At 47.8% G+C, this 17,139-nt stretch overlaps 1 protein-coding gene across 10 annotated transcripts in view; it reads left to right on the top strand.

The window, feature by feature from the left end:
* Window positions 1-17,139, top strand: part of Sply (Sphingosine-1-phosphate lyase) — a 707,429-nt gene that overhangs the window by 79,794 nt on the left and 610,496 nt on the right. For 8 of the 10 annotated variants that reach the window (XM_075884539.1, XM_075884540.1, XM_075884536.1 and 5 more), the window contains exon 2: window positions 6,194-6,362. The exons of 1 other annotated variant lie outside the window; for it this stretch is intronic. In XM_075884539.1, coding sequence (XP_075740654.1) covers window positions 6,194-6,362 — 169 coding nt within the window. Of the gene's footprint in view, window positions 1-5,633; window positions 5,662-6,193; window positions 6,363-17,139 lie in introns of all 10 variants that reach the window. One more of the 10 variants, XM_075884537.1, reaches the window with a different exon arrangement.

Raw genomic sequence — 17,139 nt, forward strand, 5'->3', positions numbered from 1 at the left:
GTACCGCGGGCTGTTTTCTGGGGCCCTTGTGGCGAGTCAGACGTTAGCGATACCGCCTTGTGTTTGTCATGTTGTTGAGTGTTGTGTAATATTGTGAAAGGATGTTATGGTGTGTGTATCGCGATTGATGTTATAGTAATTTGGCTGACATTATCGTCATTCAAAAAGTAGTTAAATAAAAATGTGTATTGTTTGGTTTGTCCTGACGGTGTCTGCTCTGTATGTTCACTCCAAGAGCGTGGCGCGCGCTCGCCACTTCGAGACCCCACATATTTCTTGAATAAAATGAAGAGTGAGGAGAGGGGGGTGTTTTTTTGGATTAAAAGAAGCACCACCTAACTATGGTAAATTTGAAATTCTTAGGAGGTTTAATTCTAATTGGTTTTTGCTTTTGTTGTGTATTTACCGTATTGTATAGATTCAAGATTTCCCTTAGAAATGTGTATACCTGCTGGCTAGACTATTGAAATTCAGGATAAGGTATGGCTTCATATATTTTTTGTCTTTTACAGACCGGAAATTTGACTGAAGTATCTAAAGTTTGAGGTTGTCGAAGCTGTGACCTGCTACATTAAAATACTGTGCCAGTGCTTTCGGTAATTTTTTTGTTGGGTCTATGCCATGACCCCGAGGTGCGAAAATTGTAATGTAAAAAAGTAGCCCATCTTTGCTATGAGAACATGCTGTCACAAGAATTTTGCAAATTCGCGCTATAATAAAGAAGTTACAGTGTTTCTGACATCCATTTCAGCTGTTGTTTTTGTGGCTTCGCCAGCCAACTGCTCCATAAGAAGAGAAGGCGTAGCTTGTTGTGGCTCTGCCCATTTCAGCAACCTGACACGATGTCTGTGATACGTCATTGGCACGCAGCTAATGACTGACCAGGGCTTCTTCCTCACGAGCATGTGTTATAGCTGCGCGGGAATGAAGTGCGTCCCGAAGAGCATCCTTGCCCTAGCAGTAAAGTGATGAAAGGTCTCTTTATCTTGGAGGCTATTGTCCTGGTAGTCTTAGGCTTTTCAAAACAGCAAAGGGCAGCACAAGAAAGTGAAAATGCAGACTGTGCACCTGAAACTACATCACTTCAGGACCAAGGTGCCGTTTCGTAGGGCAAAGGACCAATCGATGAGCTAAATGGTACTTAAAGTGGCCCATGGACAAGCTTGTATCACTGCACTTACTAGGGGCATTTGTCAGGTATGGGAATTGTTTTTCGGAATGGAGGGTCTGCGGAGTGCGCAGCACTGTAATGTTCAGAAAACGTGATAGCTCTGGTTTACTGGTGAGCTTTCTTTAAGTGTGTAAAAAAAAAGTTGAGCCTGTTTACTGGTTCTTTAACAGGCTGCACCGCTCATGACAACTGGAATATTTGATCATTTGGATAAAGTTTGAACTGGTACAGGCAAAACTAAGTTTTATATGATGGACGGGCATAATCACTTGCGCTGCTCTAACGTCATGTTGACGGTGTTTGCTAGTCTTGCATCTTAATGGAATATTAAACAAGATTTTGAAAAAAAAAAAAAACTGGAAACATTGAAGTTCGACTCAGATGGTACAGCTGCTCCTATAAACAGCATTTATTCCACGAAATTTTGAGCAGATAGCTGTATTTTTAGTGAATATTGAGAGTGCGGCGACTGCACGGCACATGCACCAGTAAGAGGGGGGCAATCGGCTTGCTTTCTTTCGGCCAACTACTTGCCTTTCTCGACCTCTCCTGTCAAGAACTACTCAGAGTGTGCGTTGAGCCGTGTCCCTTCTGCCCCCAATGTGGCCAAGGCGAATCGATGGAGTCAAGCCTCCGAGCATTTGCCAAAGTTGCCACTTGGGCGGCATGATATTCGTAGAGTACATTTAGCTTGTGATGTGAAATAATTCCGGATCGAATAAAGTGATGTTTCAAGTGGGCCATTTTGGAAGACAGCGCCTTTTTTGAAACCACTAACGATATTGCGAGCAGCCCTGCAAGGCTATTTCACAGGTACACACAGCGACGACGGCATCTTGGTGAGCCTGCTCCTTTTGGCTCCACCTTGACTCTTCATGTCAATCATGTCGAGAAAGTTGATAGTGTATGCGGATGCGTTATATAAGGGTGCAAAGCCTAATTGTGTTGTGACGGCTGGAGCCTGCCTTGCTAGGGCTATCTATAGGTGAGGTGAGTGACGGGACAGGGTTGCCGCTGCTGCAATGTGCTTGTCGTTCACGAAGGTGCATTTTCATTCATTATGTTTTTATTGAATGAAACTTGGCTTTGCAAAGGTGTTTGCTTTGTGCTTTGTTACGAGATAAGGCATATCTTGTAATGATAAGACAGATCATTAGCTTGGGCTTGTAGATGATTGGGAATCAACATATTTGCACAGGGCAAGACTACGAGTATTTGCAGTGTAACTACGGAAGAAAAGAAGACAGAAAAGAGCGCTGACTTCAACTGAAATTTTATTAGCGAAAATGCTGGAAATAATATTCATGACATATACACTCATGACAGAAAGCAGCATATCACACCACAATCGCGCAACCTCTTGCATCACAGTGAAACAATCAGTATCTCATTAAGTGGAAAGTAGGTACAAATCCACACCTCAGCACGAACTCGCAATCTATTGCGTCAAAGCCAGATACTCGATTTTTTATTTAATCAATGTATCAGCGTGCCTTTGGTTGCACTCACCAAAAAAGAAATCGAGTATCTGGCTTTGATGCAATAGATTCTGAGTTTGCACTGAGGTGTGGTGTTGTACCCACTTAATGAGATAACGATTGTCTGGCTGTGACGCACTAAGTTGCGCGATTGTGCTGTGATGTGCTGCTATTTGTCACAATTATATATTTCCAGCGTTTTCGCGAATAAAATTTCATTTGAAGTCAGTGCAGTTTTCTGTCCTTGTCTCTTCTTTCGTAGTTACGTTGTAACTACTCGTCTTGCGCTGTGCAAATATGTTGATTCATCTTTCAAGCGTGCATGCCGAGACGCCATGAGTGGCTGGAGGCCGCCTCTGATTGCTCGTGCACTCCAGAAAATCGTATAGTCTGTCTCAGCCTTGACAGTGGTTCCACTTGCGGTGAGAAAATGGAGGGGGCAGCACCAAGCTTTAGGTATTGCTGTTTCGCTGACATGCTGAGCTTCAGCAACATCTCGTAGCTTTTCTCATAGTCACTATCTATATCCTTAGAATGTTAGGCTCGGTCGGAAAGGCGTGACAGGGCTTGTCTCTCCAGATGCCGCTTTTTGCACACCCTAGCGCAGAGCAGTGTTCAGGCTCTCTGCGTTGTGCAAAGCGCTTCACCGTTCACATTATGTAGCAGCACACAACACAAACCACACATTTGTAGACGTGTTTACAAGCTCCGTTTGAGAAAACAAATATGTAGCTGAGAGCTACAGTGCGGCTATGGTGTTGTTGGTCATCTGATGGCTGACCGCGTTTTGAGAGAGCAATATGCAGAAGCGGGCGGCTGGGGCCATAGAGTTGCTTGATGGTACTGCGAGCTGTTGGACGCATGCGAATGCCAGGATATAAGAGCTTCAAGCTTCACCTGCATATGTATCGCTCACATAGAATAGCTCAGACACCTCAAAGATGCGTCTGGCTTGAACACGTTCCTGTTAGAATGGTTGATTTCTCACTGAAAGAGTACCTAGCGAGCTGTTTATTTCATATGATTGCACGAAAATGAGTTTTATTTATCATTAGAAACTTTTGCGTTGATGTACAATTTCATAAAGCTTAAATGGTAACAAATGGCTGCTAAACTTGCCAGGCAGATGACAAAGCCAGCATTCCCTCTGGCACTGTTCACTGTCTGTTTATTTCTTGCATTCACTTTCTTGCATCCATAACATGCATCCAATGAAGATATCCACTTATAAAGGTATTGTTTTGAAGAAGCATTATTTGACAAGTTGTACATGCTTTTGAGCCAAAGCCTCGCTCAATACTAGCCAACACAAGTCTTGGAGACACATGTACTGTCATTCTCAGTGCTTCAATGGTGCCTCTTAATAAATTTGTATATATGGTGGCGCTAGATTTCTCTCGAGGTATTTTTGTGAGGCTGGGGCAGCTGCAGTGGCGGCTTGCAATGTCTATTGGTTTTGCAGCGGGCACGGTTGGTGTGATGTCAGTATCCGGCAGGTGTCCCAAAACTTCCTGTCTAGTTAACGGCGCAGCCACTAGACAAGCCATTTTGCGAGAAATTGATTAAGTTCATTATGTTTTGCCAATTCCTGGCTGAAATTAAGGTTGTGTCAACACAATTTTGTACCCAAGTACCCAATTTTATAATTGTGCCATTTATCTTGGCAGTGAAAATTTTGTTCGATATCTCTTCAAGGTGTTATATGGAAGTTATGATTTGTCGAGATGTGTGCCTTGAGGGATTGGTATCTCATGTATGTGCGTTCATCGGTGGAGTTCAGTGGGTCTGGTGTAGATTTAAAAATAAAAGCAGTTCTTGCTGCCTAACATGTTAGTGGTCACATGGCCCTCATCAGAAAGGCTGTGCTCGCGTCTTTGCACACGCTTCGCATCAGCTCAAATGTCAAACGGAGTCGTACTTTTACCAGCCCAGATAAACCTTTGCTAACGGCATGCTTTAGTTTTTAGAATTTCACCATAGATAATGTTGACATTGTCAAAAGTTTTGGACTGTACTTTCATAAAAAAATTGTTTCTCAAACTGTAGGTCTACTTGCGAAATCACATTATTTGATTCGATATGGTGATAAACTGCAGCTCTATCGTGCTTTGTTTTCATGTCGGATGAGCTACTCTTTTCTTGTTTGGGGCATGTCAACACAAGCATAAATAACTTATATATGCTACACACACAAACACACAAAAAAAACTTTTCGTCACAAAGCTGGAGTACACCAAACAGCTATTTACACGTTTTCCGAAAAGTACTGCTTACAACTTCTGCACATACAATTTAGCCCTCAGATACATTGTTTTAAACTTTCTGATGGAACAGTTTATACATTAGCTCAGTGATAAATACTCTCTGATCTCTTTTCGAAAATTCTGATTTCCATTTCCGAAACTGGATTACTTTATGTACTCAACATATGTAACAGCGCATAAAACTAGATAAGACGTTTCGAAAAGTTAATTCGAGCGCGAAAACTTGACACGATCACTCACACACGCACCCACCCATGCATCAAACAAACACAGCGCCCACTTCCAACTGATTTATTCATAGCTCGAAGGCTTGAATATATACAGGACACATTGTGCGTGTCCTGAAATGCTCTATCAACTAGCCCAACAACAAGTTCTTTTGCAAGATAAGACGGCACGAACGGAGAGTAAAGAGCACTCTTCTCTCTTTGGGCAGTCTTTTGGCAGTCAAAAAATCTGGAGCCCTCCACCACAGTCTCTCTCATAATCATAAGGTGGTTTTGAAACAATAAATCCTACATATCAATAAATCAATTAGTTTTATGCGCTCTTACATATATTGACAGAAAATGAACTACCCAGCTAGCAACCATCCATATGCTCATTTAATTATAAGTGAGCAGATGCTGTTACAAACTTTGAGAACTACTTGATAGAAAATATGAGATCTGCCAGAAAAAAATGTCTTTGAACCTGTGGCAAGGTTCCTTTTTTTTACAGAGTTCTCATTTCTACTTGTGTGGAAAATGTAAGCATAATCCCTGTGCATCATTTTGTAAGTATAGCATGTAGTTTTGTGTTTTTGGTGTGCCTGTAAAGTATGCTTTAGTTTACACAAAAACAAGGAAAAAAAAACTAAATGCACGACCATGTGGTGTTTGGTAACACAGATGCTTGTGCTTGGTGTTTTTCTTTCTGCTGTGCCCGCTCTCATGCTGTATGCCCTGTAAGGGGGGCGGGGGCGAATTTCTATCAGGGGAACAGTTTTACTTGTTGTTCAGGGCTCCATTTTTTAAATTGTATTTGAAGAAAAATGAAATAAAATTTAGTTGACACAAATCTGGTACATATGCGATTTGAAAGTTAGAAAATGTTTTGCTTGAGAGAGCAAACAAACGGTATTCTTCTAGTAAGTGAAGCTGTCCTGAACCTTTGTCACTGCTGCTGGATTTAAGCATGCATAAGAAAGAAAACAAGTAAATGCTCTTTCTCTTAGCTGTGAAGACTGGCTTCGAATGAGTCTTCCTTGTGCGCACAGTGAAGAGACGCCTCTCGTGCAGAAGGAGAGCCTGCTGTATGCCTTCTGGCGGGTGTGCGGTCTTGTCTGCTTCCACCGAGACATGATTAATGCCAGGTATCAACAGACCGAACCAGCTGTTCTTATTGCCACTACAGCTTTGGTCACATATGTGGGGCAGCGTGCACTGCGTCGCCTCATTTATGGGGAAGGTGAGTTCTGTGCTGTTTCCCTGGCCAAACTTTCGGAGTGTACATACCCTAGAGGTCAAACAGAATCTAGAGCACCCCGCTGCAGCCTTGGTGTTGATTTTGGATACTAAACCCCATCAGCGTAATGAAATGTCTATACAGACAGAATCATGCTTGTCCCAGCCAGTTGGTTCGGGGGCCATTTTCTGCAGGAATGTGCAAATGTCGAGGCTGTAAAGGCACCTAGCATAGTTGGGCTGTTGGCTAGGCCACTGTGCTGTAAATAAAGCACCGACAAAAGCTTGTAGCTTATGTGAAGTAAGCTACAACAACGCCCTCAGCCACGCGCCTCTGAGTGGTTCTGTCTTTATAAACGGTGCCCCTCCTGACCTGATTTAGCATTTTTTCTGTGCTGACTCTTATTCACTTCCTTGTATTGGTGCCATGGTACCTGTAACTGCTTGCCGAGCATCCTAAATGGAATCGTTTCAGGATGAACGGTTGAGATGCTAGCATCTATCAGCCCTTAACTTTACCAGTGTATGTGACACCCTTTGCCTGTCTTTCGTCGGCCAATCCCATTGTGATGAAGATTTTATTGCAGTGGCACAGGGAACCATAGGATGCAAAACTCACCCTAGATTCGAGATATTAAGGCGTGAGTCTGAGTGAGTTTGGCTGTGTTATATTTAGACGAGTCTAAGTGAGTCCAGTTTACAAAAACATTCCTGAGTCTGCATCTGAGTAAGTCCGAGTGAGCCCGCTTGTGGAAAACTTTGGTAAGTTCGAGGGAGCCTGGTTGACAAAAATATTCATGAGTCTTAGTGAGTTCGCTTAAATAAAATTTTGGTTAGGCTGGGCTCTAGTGAGTCCAAAGTGAAAAAGACATATTAAATGAGTGAGTGTGCATGAGCTTCATTAATTTTAGCAATGTATGGCTACAAATATTGTCACGGGGTCGTGACGTGGCCGAAGACTGGAGACTTCGTGTTGGGATTAAACTGTTTATTTGGGCGAACCTGTGCCTAATAAACGGAAAGTCCAATTACAGCAGCAGTCTCGCACAGATAGCAGTCTCAGACTGATAGCGGCGAACGGAGCGTCGGCCTTTGATCAACAACTGACAAGCGGCCAAGCGCGTCGGCATTTATACTCTTGCCGTTGAATGTTCTAGCGTTATCGCTGGCGGTGGCGTAGGTTCCAGAACAACCTGTACCGTTCGCGCAGTGGGCGTGATCTTATCGAAATGATCTACTACAGTCCGGAACCTTCTCGAAAACTGCAGGTGCGGTTTGCGCTGAGAATCGTGTGGTGTTTTGGGACAATAACAAAAACTTGGGAAATGGAACGTGGCATTGCCCCCCTCTGAAAAAAGGCATCGTCCCGATGCTTTAACTAAACATGAAGGTACAATAATAAAAAAAGTACAATGAATAAATTACGATACAACAATAATACAAAAAAAACACTGTTTTAGTTTGTTAACGCGCATGGAACGGCTTGAGGCGCGCGACATGGACGACTTCAGGTCGCGATCGGCGTCGTTGAGAGTTCGTGATGCCATCGGGGACAACCTCGTAATCAAGTGGGCCGAGACGTCGAACCATCCTGTACGGTCCGAAGTACCGTCGCAGAAGCTTTTCACTTAGTCCACGTCGACGTATCGGCGTCCACACCCAAACACGTTCACCGGGCTGGTATTCCACGAACCGTCGTCGAAGGTTGTAACGGTGGCTGTCGGTCGTCTGTTGATTCTTGATACGGAGACGCGCAAGTTGTCGGGCTTCTTTGGCGCGTTGAAGGTACTCGCTCACATGGAGGTTTTCTTCGTCGGTGACGTTGGGCAACATGGCATCGAGCGTCGTTGCCGGGCTCCTTCTGTAGACCGATTTGTATGGAGATATCTGTGTCGTCTCCTGCACCGCCGTGTTGTATGCGAAGGTCACATACGGAAGAATGGCGTCCCTCGTCTTGTGTTCAACATCGACGTACATTGACAGCATTGCGGCGATCGTCTTGTTAAGCCGCTCGGTGAGGTCGCTGGTCTGTGGGTGGTACCCTGTTGTCTAGCGGTGGTTTGTTTGGCTGTATGCCAAGATCGCTTGAGTCAAGTCGGCAGTGAATGCCGTTCCTCTGTCGGTGATAAGGACCTCCAGGGCGCCGTGACGTAGGACGATATTTTCGTTGAAGAACTCAGCTACCTCGGGTGCACTGCCTTTTGGCAGGGCTTTTGTCTCGGCGTAGCGGGTGAGGTAGTCGATGGCTACCACGATCCACTTGTTTCCGAAAGCCGACGTCGGGAACGGCCCCAGTAGGTCCATACGAATCTGCTGGAAAGGTCGGCAAGGTGGATCAATTGGCTGCAGAAGTCCCGCTGGCCTTGTCGGCGGTGTCTTGCGTCGCTGACAGTCCCGGCATGTCCTTTTATAACGAGTGACGTCGGTGGTAAGATGTGGCCAGTAGTATCTTTCTTGCATCCTCGGGAGCGTGCGAGAAACACCGAGGTGCCCTGCCGTCGGATCGTTGTGCAAGGCCTGCAGGAGTTCTGGTCGCAGAGCTGAAGGCACCACAAGGAGGTACTTAGCTCGAAGCGGTGAAAAGTTTTTCTTTTGTAGAAGACCGTTTCGTAGAAAGAACGACGCAAATGCGCGCTTGAATACCTTCGGGACTTGGGCGGTCCTGCCTTCGAGGTATTCTATTAGGGCCTTAAGTTCCGGGTCGGCCCGCTGTCATTCAGTGAAGTCGTCGGTAGTTATCGCTCCCAAGAAGTAGTCGTCATCCGGGTCGTGGGGTAGCGGTTGGTCGACAGGCGCACGAGAGAGACAGTCGGCATCGGAGTGTTTTTTGCCTGACTTGTAAATGACAGTAATGTCATATTCTTGAAGTCTCAGGCTCCATCGTGCGAGGCGACCTGAAGGGTCCTTCAAGGTGGCTAGCCAACACAAGGCGTGGTGGTCGCTCACAACTTTGAAGGGCCTGCCGTAGAGGTAGGGGCGTAATTTCGACGTAGCCCAGATGATGGCGAGGCACTCCTGTTCTGTTGTGGAATAATTTGCTTCTGCTTTGGATAGCGATCGGCTGGCGTAACTAATAACCCTTTCAAGTCCGTCAGCCCTCTGCACAAGAACGGTGCCAAGACCTACACTGCTTGCATAAGTATGCATTTCTGTCTCGTCGAATTCGTCGAAATGGGCAAGTAACGAAGGTGTCTGGAGGCGATGTTTAAGCTCCTGGAAAGCGTGTTCCTGTGGCGTTTCCCACTTGAATTCCACGTCGGCCTTGGTAAGGTTAGTGAGAGGATCGGCGATGCGGGCGAAGTTTTTCACGAACCGCCTATAATAGGCGCACAGGCCCAGAAATCGGCGCACGGCTTTCTTGTCAGTGGGCGGCGGGAAGTCGGTGATGGCGGAGAGGATCGGCGATGCGGGCGAAGTTTTTCACTAACCGCCTATAATAGGCGCACAGGCCCAGAAATCGGCGCACGGCTTTCTTGTCAGTGGGCGGCGGGAAGTCGGCGATGGCGGCTGTTTTCCGTGGATCGGGACGAACTCCAGACTTGCTGATAACGTGCCCCAGAAACAAGAGCTCCTCATACGCAAATCTGCACTTTTCTGGCTTCAGTGCGAGTCCGGAAGTCTTGATGGCTTCAAGTACAGCTTCAAGGCGCCGAAGATGCTCGTCGAAACTTGAGGAAAACACGACGACGTCGTCCCAGTACACAAGGCAAGTCTGCCACTTCAATCCTGCCAGTACTGTATCCATAACGTTGAAAAGTTACAGGCGCTGAGCAAAGGCCGAAGAACATCACCTTAAACTCGAAGAGGCCGTCCGGTGTTATAAACGCCGTCTTCTTTCGGTCTCTTTCGTCGACTTCGATTTGCCAATAGCCAGTCTTGAGGTCCATTGACGAAAAGTACTTGCCGTTATGGAGCCGATCAAGTGCGTCGTCTATTCGTGGGAGAGGATACACGTCCTTTCTTGTAATTTTGTTCAGGTGGCGATAATCGACGCTGAAACGTAGGGTCCCATCCTTTTTCTTCACTAACACCACGGGTGATGCCCATGGACTCTTGGACGGCTGGATAATGTCATCCCGCAGCATTTCATCAGCTTGTCTCTTCATGGCCTCACGTTCTTGCGTCGAAAGCCTGTGCGGACTCTGACGGAGTGGTCTCGCATTTTCTTCGGTTATGATGCGATGTTTCGTGATTGGGGTCTGCCGAATTTTTGATGACGACGAAAAGCAATCTTCGTATTGTAGGAGCAGGGCCTTGAGCTGTTCTTGCTTATCGTTCGGAAGTCTGGGATTGACGTCGAAAGCTATGCGAGGGGCTTGGTTCCTCTGAGCAGGTTCCGCAGAATCGGCGAGTGCGAAAGCACTGGTGGCTTCGACAATTTCTTCGATGTATGCGACCGTTGTTTCTTTGTTAACATGTTTGTCTTTATTGCTGAAATTCGTGAGCATAACCGTTGCTTTGCCTCGCCGCAGCTCTGCAATTCCTCTTGCAACTCAAATATTTCGGGTGACGAACAGATGCTGACTGCCTTCAACGACGCCTTCCAAGTCAGGTAATTAAGGAGTGCCGACTGAAATAATGACGCTTGAGCGAGGCGGAATGGTGACTTGTTCTTCCAGCACATTCAAGGCATGGTGTCCTACGGTGTGCGTGGCGGTAGTGCTTCTTCTGTGGATAACGTTATCGACTTTGTTTTTAGGTTGATGACAGCACCATGGAGGCATAAGAAGTCCATACCAAGGATGACATCTCTCGAGCAACGCTGTAGGACTCGAAGTCTGTAGGATAAATACGGCCGTTAATTGTGACTCTCGTTGTTGTTACGACCGGCCCTGGGGAGCCAAGCAGGAAGAGGTTGGGGGGAGAACCGGTTCTTAACCGACGGTGTCGTCCACCCCCACCTCCCCATTCGGGTTCCTCCTCGCCGGGAGAGCTCCGGGGTCTGCGGTGCGTTCGTGACCATGTTTGGTAACATTTTAGGGCGCCGTGATCATATATGGACCTCGTGTTGGGATGTGCCACTCCATGTGTTGTGAGGTGTGTTTCCCCCTCTCTCGTGGCCGAGGGGCCGGAGACACCGTATTGGCTGACGATGCGGACGGGGCGCCCAGTGTCAACGGCGCGGCGATATAAAATGCCGAAGACGTTTTGTATCACACTCACTCTTCTCTCTTTGGGTCAGTTGACCACTTTTCCACATGTAAATAAATCTCTGTTGTTCGTTCGGGCGCTTCTTCTCGCTGAATTGTTGGACGATGGATCCTGCGACGGGGCCAGCTACCGACAATGAGACCGGCAGGACCCGGAGTCCCAACAACTGGTGGCAGCTGATCTCTCCGGACAGTGGCTGCAAACCTCAGCCCATCGAGATCTTCACCCCCCCGCGCGAGAGACTGTTACGACCGGCCCTGGGGAGCCAAGCAGGAAGAGGTTGGGGGGAGAACCGGTTCTTAACCGACGGTGTCGTCCACCCCCACCTCTCCATTCGGGTTCCTCCTCGCCGGGAGAGCTCCGGGGTCTGCGGTGCGTTCGTGACCATGTTTGGTAACATTTTAGGGCGCCGTGACCATATATGGACCTCCTGTTGGGATGTGCCACTCCATGTGTTGTGAGGTGTGTTTCCCCCTCTCTCGTGGCCGAGGAGCCGGAGACACCGTATTGGCTGACGATGTGGACGGGGCGCCCAGTGTCAACGGCGCGGCGATATAAAATGCCGAAGACGTTTTGTATCACACTCACTCTTCTCTCTTTGGGTCAGTTGACCACTTTTCCACATGTAAATAAATCTCTGTTGTTCGTTCGGGCGCTTCTTCTCGCTGAATTGTTGGTCGATGGATCCTGCGACGGGGCCAGCTACCGACAACGAGACCGGCAGGACCCGGAGTCCCAACACTGTGCAGATTCCTGCAGGCATTACGAGATGACCTCCAGCTGTGCAGATTTCAGGGCCTTTCTAAGCTTTCCTAACTTTCTTTAACTTCGCGGCGAACGATCCACTGATGACAGAATAGTCAGCTCCAGTATCGACGAGAGCGGTCACACTGTGGCCGTCGATAAGAACGTCGAGGTCGCTAGTTCGCCGTCTCGCATTTCAGTTAGGGCGTGGCGTCGGGTCACGGCTGCGTCGGCTTGTTCCGCTGCTTCCATGTTGCGTCGTCACGCCACCTTCGGTAAGTGAGCTTTCGTCGTCAGGATTTTGCCTGGTTGGCGTTGTGTTCGGAAAGCTCCGTCGCGTCGTCGTCGTCGGAGGAGGATCTTCGGTAGTTCGTCGCACAGCGTTTGCACCTCCACCGGTTGCTGCCCTTAGTTTCCCAAATACGGGCTAGGAGACCGGCCCCGCGTTGGGCCGGAGTACTGCCGGGGGTGCGGTGACATGCAGCGGCTGGGCGACGGCGAACGGGAAGGACTTCGTGGTGTCCATTGAGTTCCTCTCAGGTAGTCGGCGATGTCAAGTGGCCGTTCCCCTGGCTGCAGACGTGGTGCATTGATGGCGAAGCCACGCAGTCCCATCTGTCGGTACTGGCGACGGCGGTAAGTGTGCCCGGCCTCGCCGCAGTGGTAGCACAGTGGGCGGTGGTCAGGGGTGCGCCAAACGTCGGTTTTTCTCGGCGCACTCCGCTGGCCCACTGGCGAACAGTAGGTCGTCGGTGGGGGTGGTGGCGGCAGTGGTGTCTGGCGACGGAAGTGCGACGGGGCGGCGTTTCGGCGTGGACGGGGAGAAGCGTTGTGGCGCACTGCAGCGGCGTAGCTCATAGTTGCTGGCTCGGGCAGCGGTGTTTGGGGAATTCGAAGCGATTTCCGAACTTCTTCTCGCACAATGTCGGCGATCGAATCCACTTGAGGTTGCGCCGAAGGCAACAGTTTGCGCAGCTCTTTGCGCACGATCGCTCGGATCGTTTCACGCAGGTTGTCGGAGTCACTGGCTTGAGCAGCAGTGCATTCTGGAGTCAGGCGACGGTTATACTGTCTGGTGCGCATGTCCAGGGTTTTTTCGATGGTGGTCGCCTCGGATACAAATTCTTTGACGGTCATATTTGCAAGATGTTTCAGCGCGCGAACAAAGGAAAAAGGACAGGGTAGACAGAAAGAGCGCTGACTTCCAGCTAACTTTATTGACAGAGTGGCAAGAATATATAATGCTAAAAAGGATGATAACAGAGCATGAAGGTAAAGGCACGCCTAATCTACACATCAGTAACAAAACACGTGTGACAGGTCCTCTATTGCCTCAAAGCCCAGCTAGGTAATCACGTTCAGCCTGTGATAAAGCAATCGTTGATGTACTTACACATTTATCTCCTAGCAAGTGTATTTTTTCAGCTTCAGTAATTTCTCGGGTAAGCTGGTTCCTGTGCCTTGCCAATATTGAGCACTGATCAAAGAGAGGGGTGCACCCACAATCTCGGCAATGAATGCCAAGATGCCCTTGTACCACATTGTGCACATTGTTTCGGTGTTCTCAGAGGCGGTCATTTATGCACCTGCCGGTTTGCCCGACATAGATGCACCCACACGTCAGTGGAATCAAGTAAACGTCTCCCACTGCGCATGGGATGTAGCGTGTCCTGTGTGCGACAGAGCACGAGGCAGAATTTGCACGAGGTGCATTGACCCGTTTGCAAAGCCTCTGCAATTTTTCCGGGGCAGAAAAAACCACAAAAACGTTGGCGTCTCGAGCAATCTTTTTTAGCCTGTGTGATACGTCGTGCACGTAAGGCAGTACGACAGGCCGGCTCTTTCTGACACTGTTTCGCTTATCCGGTTTGTCGCCTCGCTTCAAGACAGTGACCAGCTTTTCCGCCACCGAAACAAGAACATGCGCGGGGTAACCAGCTTTGGTAAGCCGCTCTACTTGTAGAGCAAAGCTGTGGTGTACCATGTGGGGGCATGACTTCTTTAAGGCATTGACAAGGCAGAGGTTAGCGATGCTCCGCTTGACCAATTTAGAGTGAGCTGAGCTAAAAGGCTTGCCGCTTCTTGGTTCATACATCCAGCAAATATGTTGGGAGTCTAACAAAAGCTTCAAATCTAGAAACTTCAGGTTGTTATCAGTGGGTGATCCGTGGGTTAGAACTAGTGGTTTCAGGCACTCTCGGAAAACAGTCAACACGTCAGAGGAAATGGTCTGAAAATTTTGACTATCGCATTTCAACAACACTAAGTAATCATCAACAAAACGGCAAACTTTAAAAACTACAGAGTCGTCAAGCTTGTTTGACAAGACACGATGAAGATGTGCTTCTGTCTACCCTGTCCTTTTTCCTTTGTTCGCGCGCTGAAACATCTTGCAAATATGACTACGCACCAACTCGCCCAAGTATCCACTCTTGGACGGTGTTCGGTGGATTCCTCATTAGTTTCGCGAAGAGCTCCTGTTTGACCCCTCGCATGAGGAAACGAACATTCTTTTCCTCAGGCATGTCTGGGTCAGCGTGACGAAATAGGCGGGTCATCTCCTCTGTGAAAATTCCAACCTTTTCATTTGGTAGCTCAACCCGGGTCTCGAGTAGAGCAGCGGCCCTCTCTTTGCGAGCGACGCTCGCGAACGTTTGCAGAAATGCGCCGCAGAAGACATCCCACGTTCGGAGCGTGGACTCCCGATTTTCTAGCCAGGTCCTTGCGGTGTCTTCCAGGTAGAAGTACACACGACGGAGCTTTTCTTCGTTGTCCCAGTGGTTGAGGGCGGCGACATGGTCGTATGTTTCCAGCCAGGTTTTCGGGTCTTCAAACGATGACCCATGAAACGTTGGTGGTTCCCTGGGTTGATGAATGACGGCCGCGGGCTTGGACGCTCCGGCTGTCATAGTCGCTGCAGTAGAGGTCATGGCCTTGGCTTTCCGCGCCTTGTCTTGTAGAAGCCCGTACTCTGGTGGGAGACCTTGCTGTCGGCGGCTTGTTCGCTGCTTTTGGTTGGCGTCTGTGTCTTCTCCGCGACGTGGGCTGGGTTCACGGCTTGACGGGGGCGTCCGGTACATGAACGAAGCAGCACCTCCACCAAATGTCACGGGGTCGTGACGTGGCCGAAGACAGGAGACTTCGTGTTGGGATTTAACTGTTTATTTGGGCGAATCTGTGCCTGGTAAACAGAAAGTCCAATTACAGCAGCAGTCTTGCACAGATAGCAGTGTCGGACTGATAGCGGCAAACGGAGCGTCGGCCTTCGATCAACAACTGACAAGCGGCGAAGCGCGTCGGCATTTATACTCTTGCCGTCAAATATTCTAGCGTTATCGCTGGTGGTGGCGTAGGTTCCAGAACAATCTGTACCGTTCGCACAGTGGGCGTGATCTTATCGAAATGATCTACCACAGTCCGGAACCTTCTCGAAAACTGCAGGCGGCGTTTGCGCTGAGAATCGTGTGGGCGATAACGAAAACTTGGGAAATGGAACGTGGCAATATCTACAAACAAAAAATAAAATAAAGCTATCAAAACCATACAGCAAATCACACTCACAAAAAAGACAAAAAAGTATAGCAGAAAGTGTTTGAATGGAACAAGATGCGTTGCTAAGAATTTCATGGGGCAGAAACAGAATCGATAACACAAAGTCGAGAAATTCACTGCACCGAAAAGGTGTAGTGAAAATCTGCGTGTACAGTGATTATGAACAGATTGTGATGAAACTAGAACTTCGTTCTGCGCTGAAAGAAACATCAGTTTGCCTGGATTTTCATTTACACTGTGTAAGATCGCTTTGAACTTGCGTATCAAAAATGACTCGCGCAGTTCCCTATCATAGTGTGAAGGGAAACCTGATTCCAGTATAGTAGCTCTTAGTTTATTGAATGAGTGACCAAGAATGTTAACGTGCTTAGACAAAGGTAGATTGGGTAGGCTTGTGGCATGTGACTTATGATTATTAAAGCACAGACTTAAAGACTGCGCCTTGCATGTTGGAATTTCAGGTTTTTTTTTCATTTTGAGGGAAATGATTTCTTTTTCTTTTTTCCATTTAGGACATGTTCTGGAGTAGGCTGGATGACTTTTATCAAAATTCACACAATGGGAAGGTGATTCGCAATCGTTGGACTTCTGTTTCTTAGAGCTGCATTTAGTGCATGTTTGCTTTCCACGGCATGTCTGGGAGCCGTGCCCGTATCGCTGGCAGTTAAAGCACCGTCGAGGATTTGGTATGCACGGCCTCACACGAAGCTTGGTGTACCGTGCATTTAATGTGCTTGGAAGGTCACTGGTATCGAAGGTTAATATCATGTGCTTGGTGAGGATTTACTCATTGTTCCTACGAATTTGTATTCTTTCCCCTTTTATGGCATTCTGGTTCTGAAAACCATCTAGAAGTTTTTTTTCACTCAGGTCTAATAAGTCTTCTGAGATCACTCCACGACTCGTGTTCATTGTCCGATGTGCAGACATGGTGACTGCTAGGTCACCAATGAGGTCATTCATTTTTTCATATTGGGCTTTGGTCTTAAGCTCTAAGAGCAAGTCACCGATAGACATCTTAGTGGCCTTGTAGTCAGGTCCGACTGTGCTTCCGAGGCATTTGGCTACCAAGAGAGGAGACAGTTTACGAGCAGTTGTGCTTCCCTCACTCTGTGTAACATGAAACTTCAGTAATACTTCATTGCTTTTCTGAAAAAAATGGAAGGTTGCATCGGTGCGCCCTCTTTTCGAAGGGCGATCATAAACAACAGAAGCTTGCTTCGCCATAGAAAAAAAAAGTGTGTATTCGACGAAAGTGCCAACCACCCACCATGGAGCCCAACAAGGGGACGTGGCAGAACTTGATGCAAGTTTGCACAACGCCAGCTGTACGC

Source organism: Rhipicephalus microplus, unplaced genomic scaffold, assembly GCF_043290135.1.
Source record: "Rhipicephalus microplus isolate Deutch F79 unplaced genomic scaffold, USDA_Rmic scaffold_34, whole genome shotgun sequence".
NCBI lineage: Eukaryota > Metazoa > Arthropoda > Arachnida > Ixodida > Ixodidae > Rhipicephalus > Rhipicephalus microplus.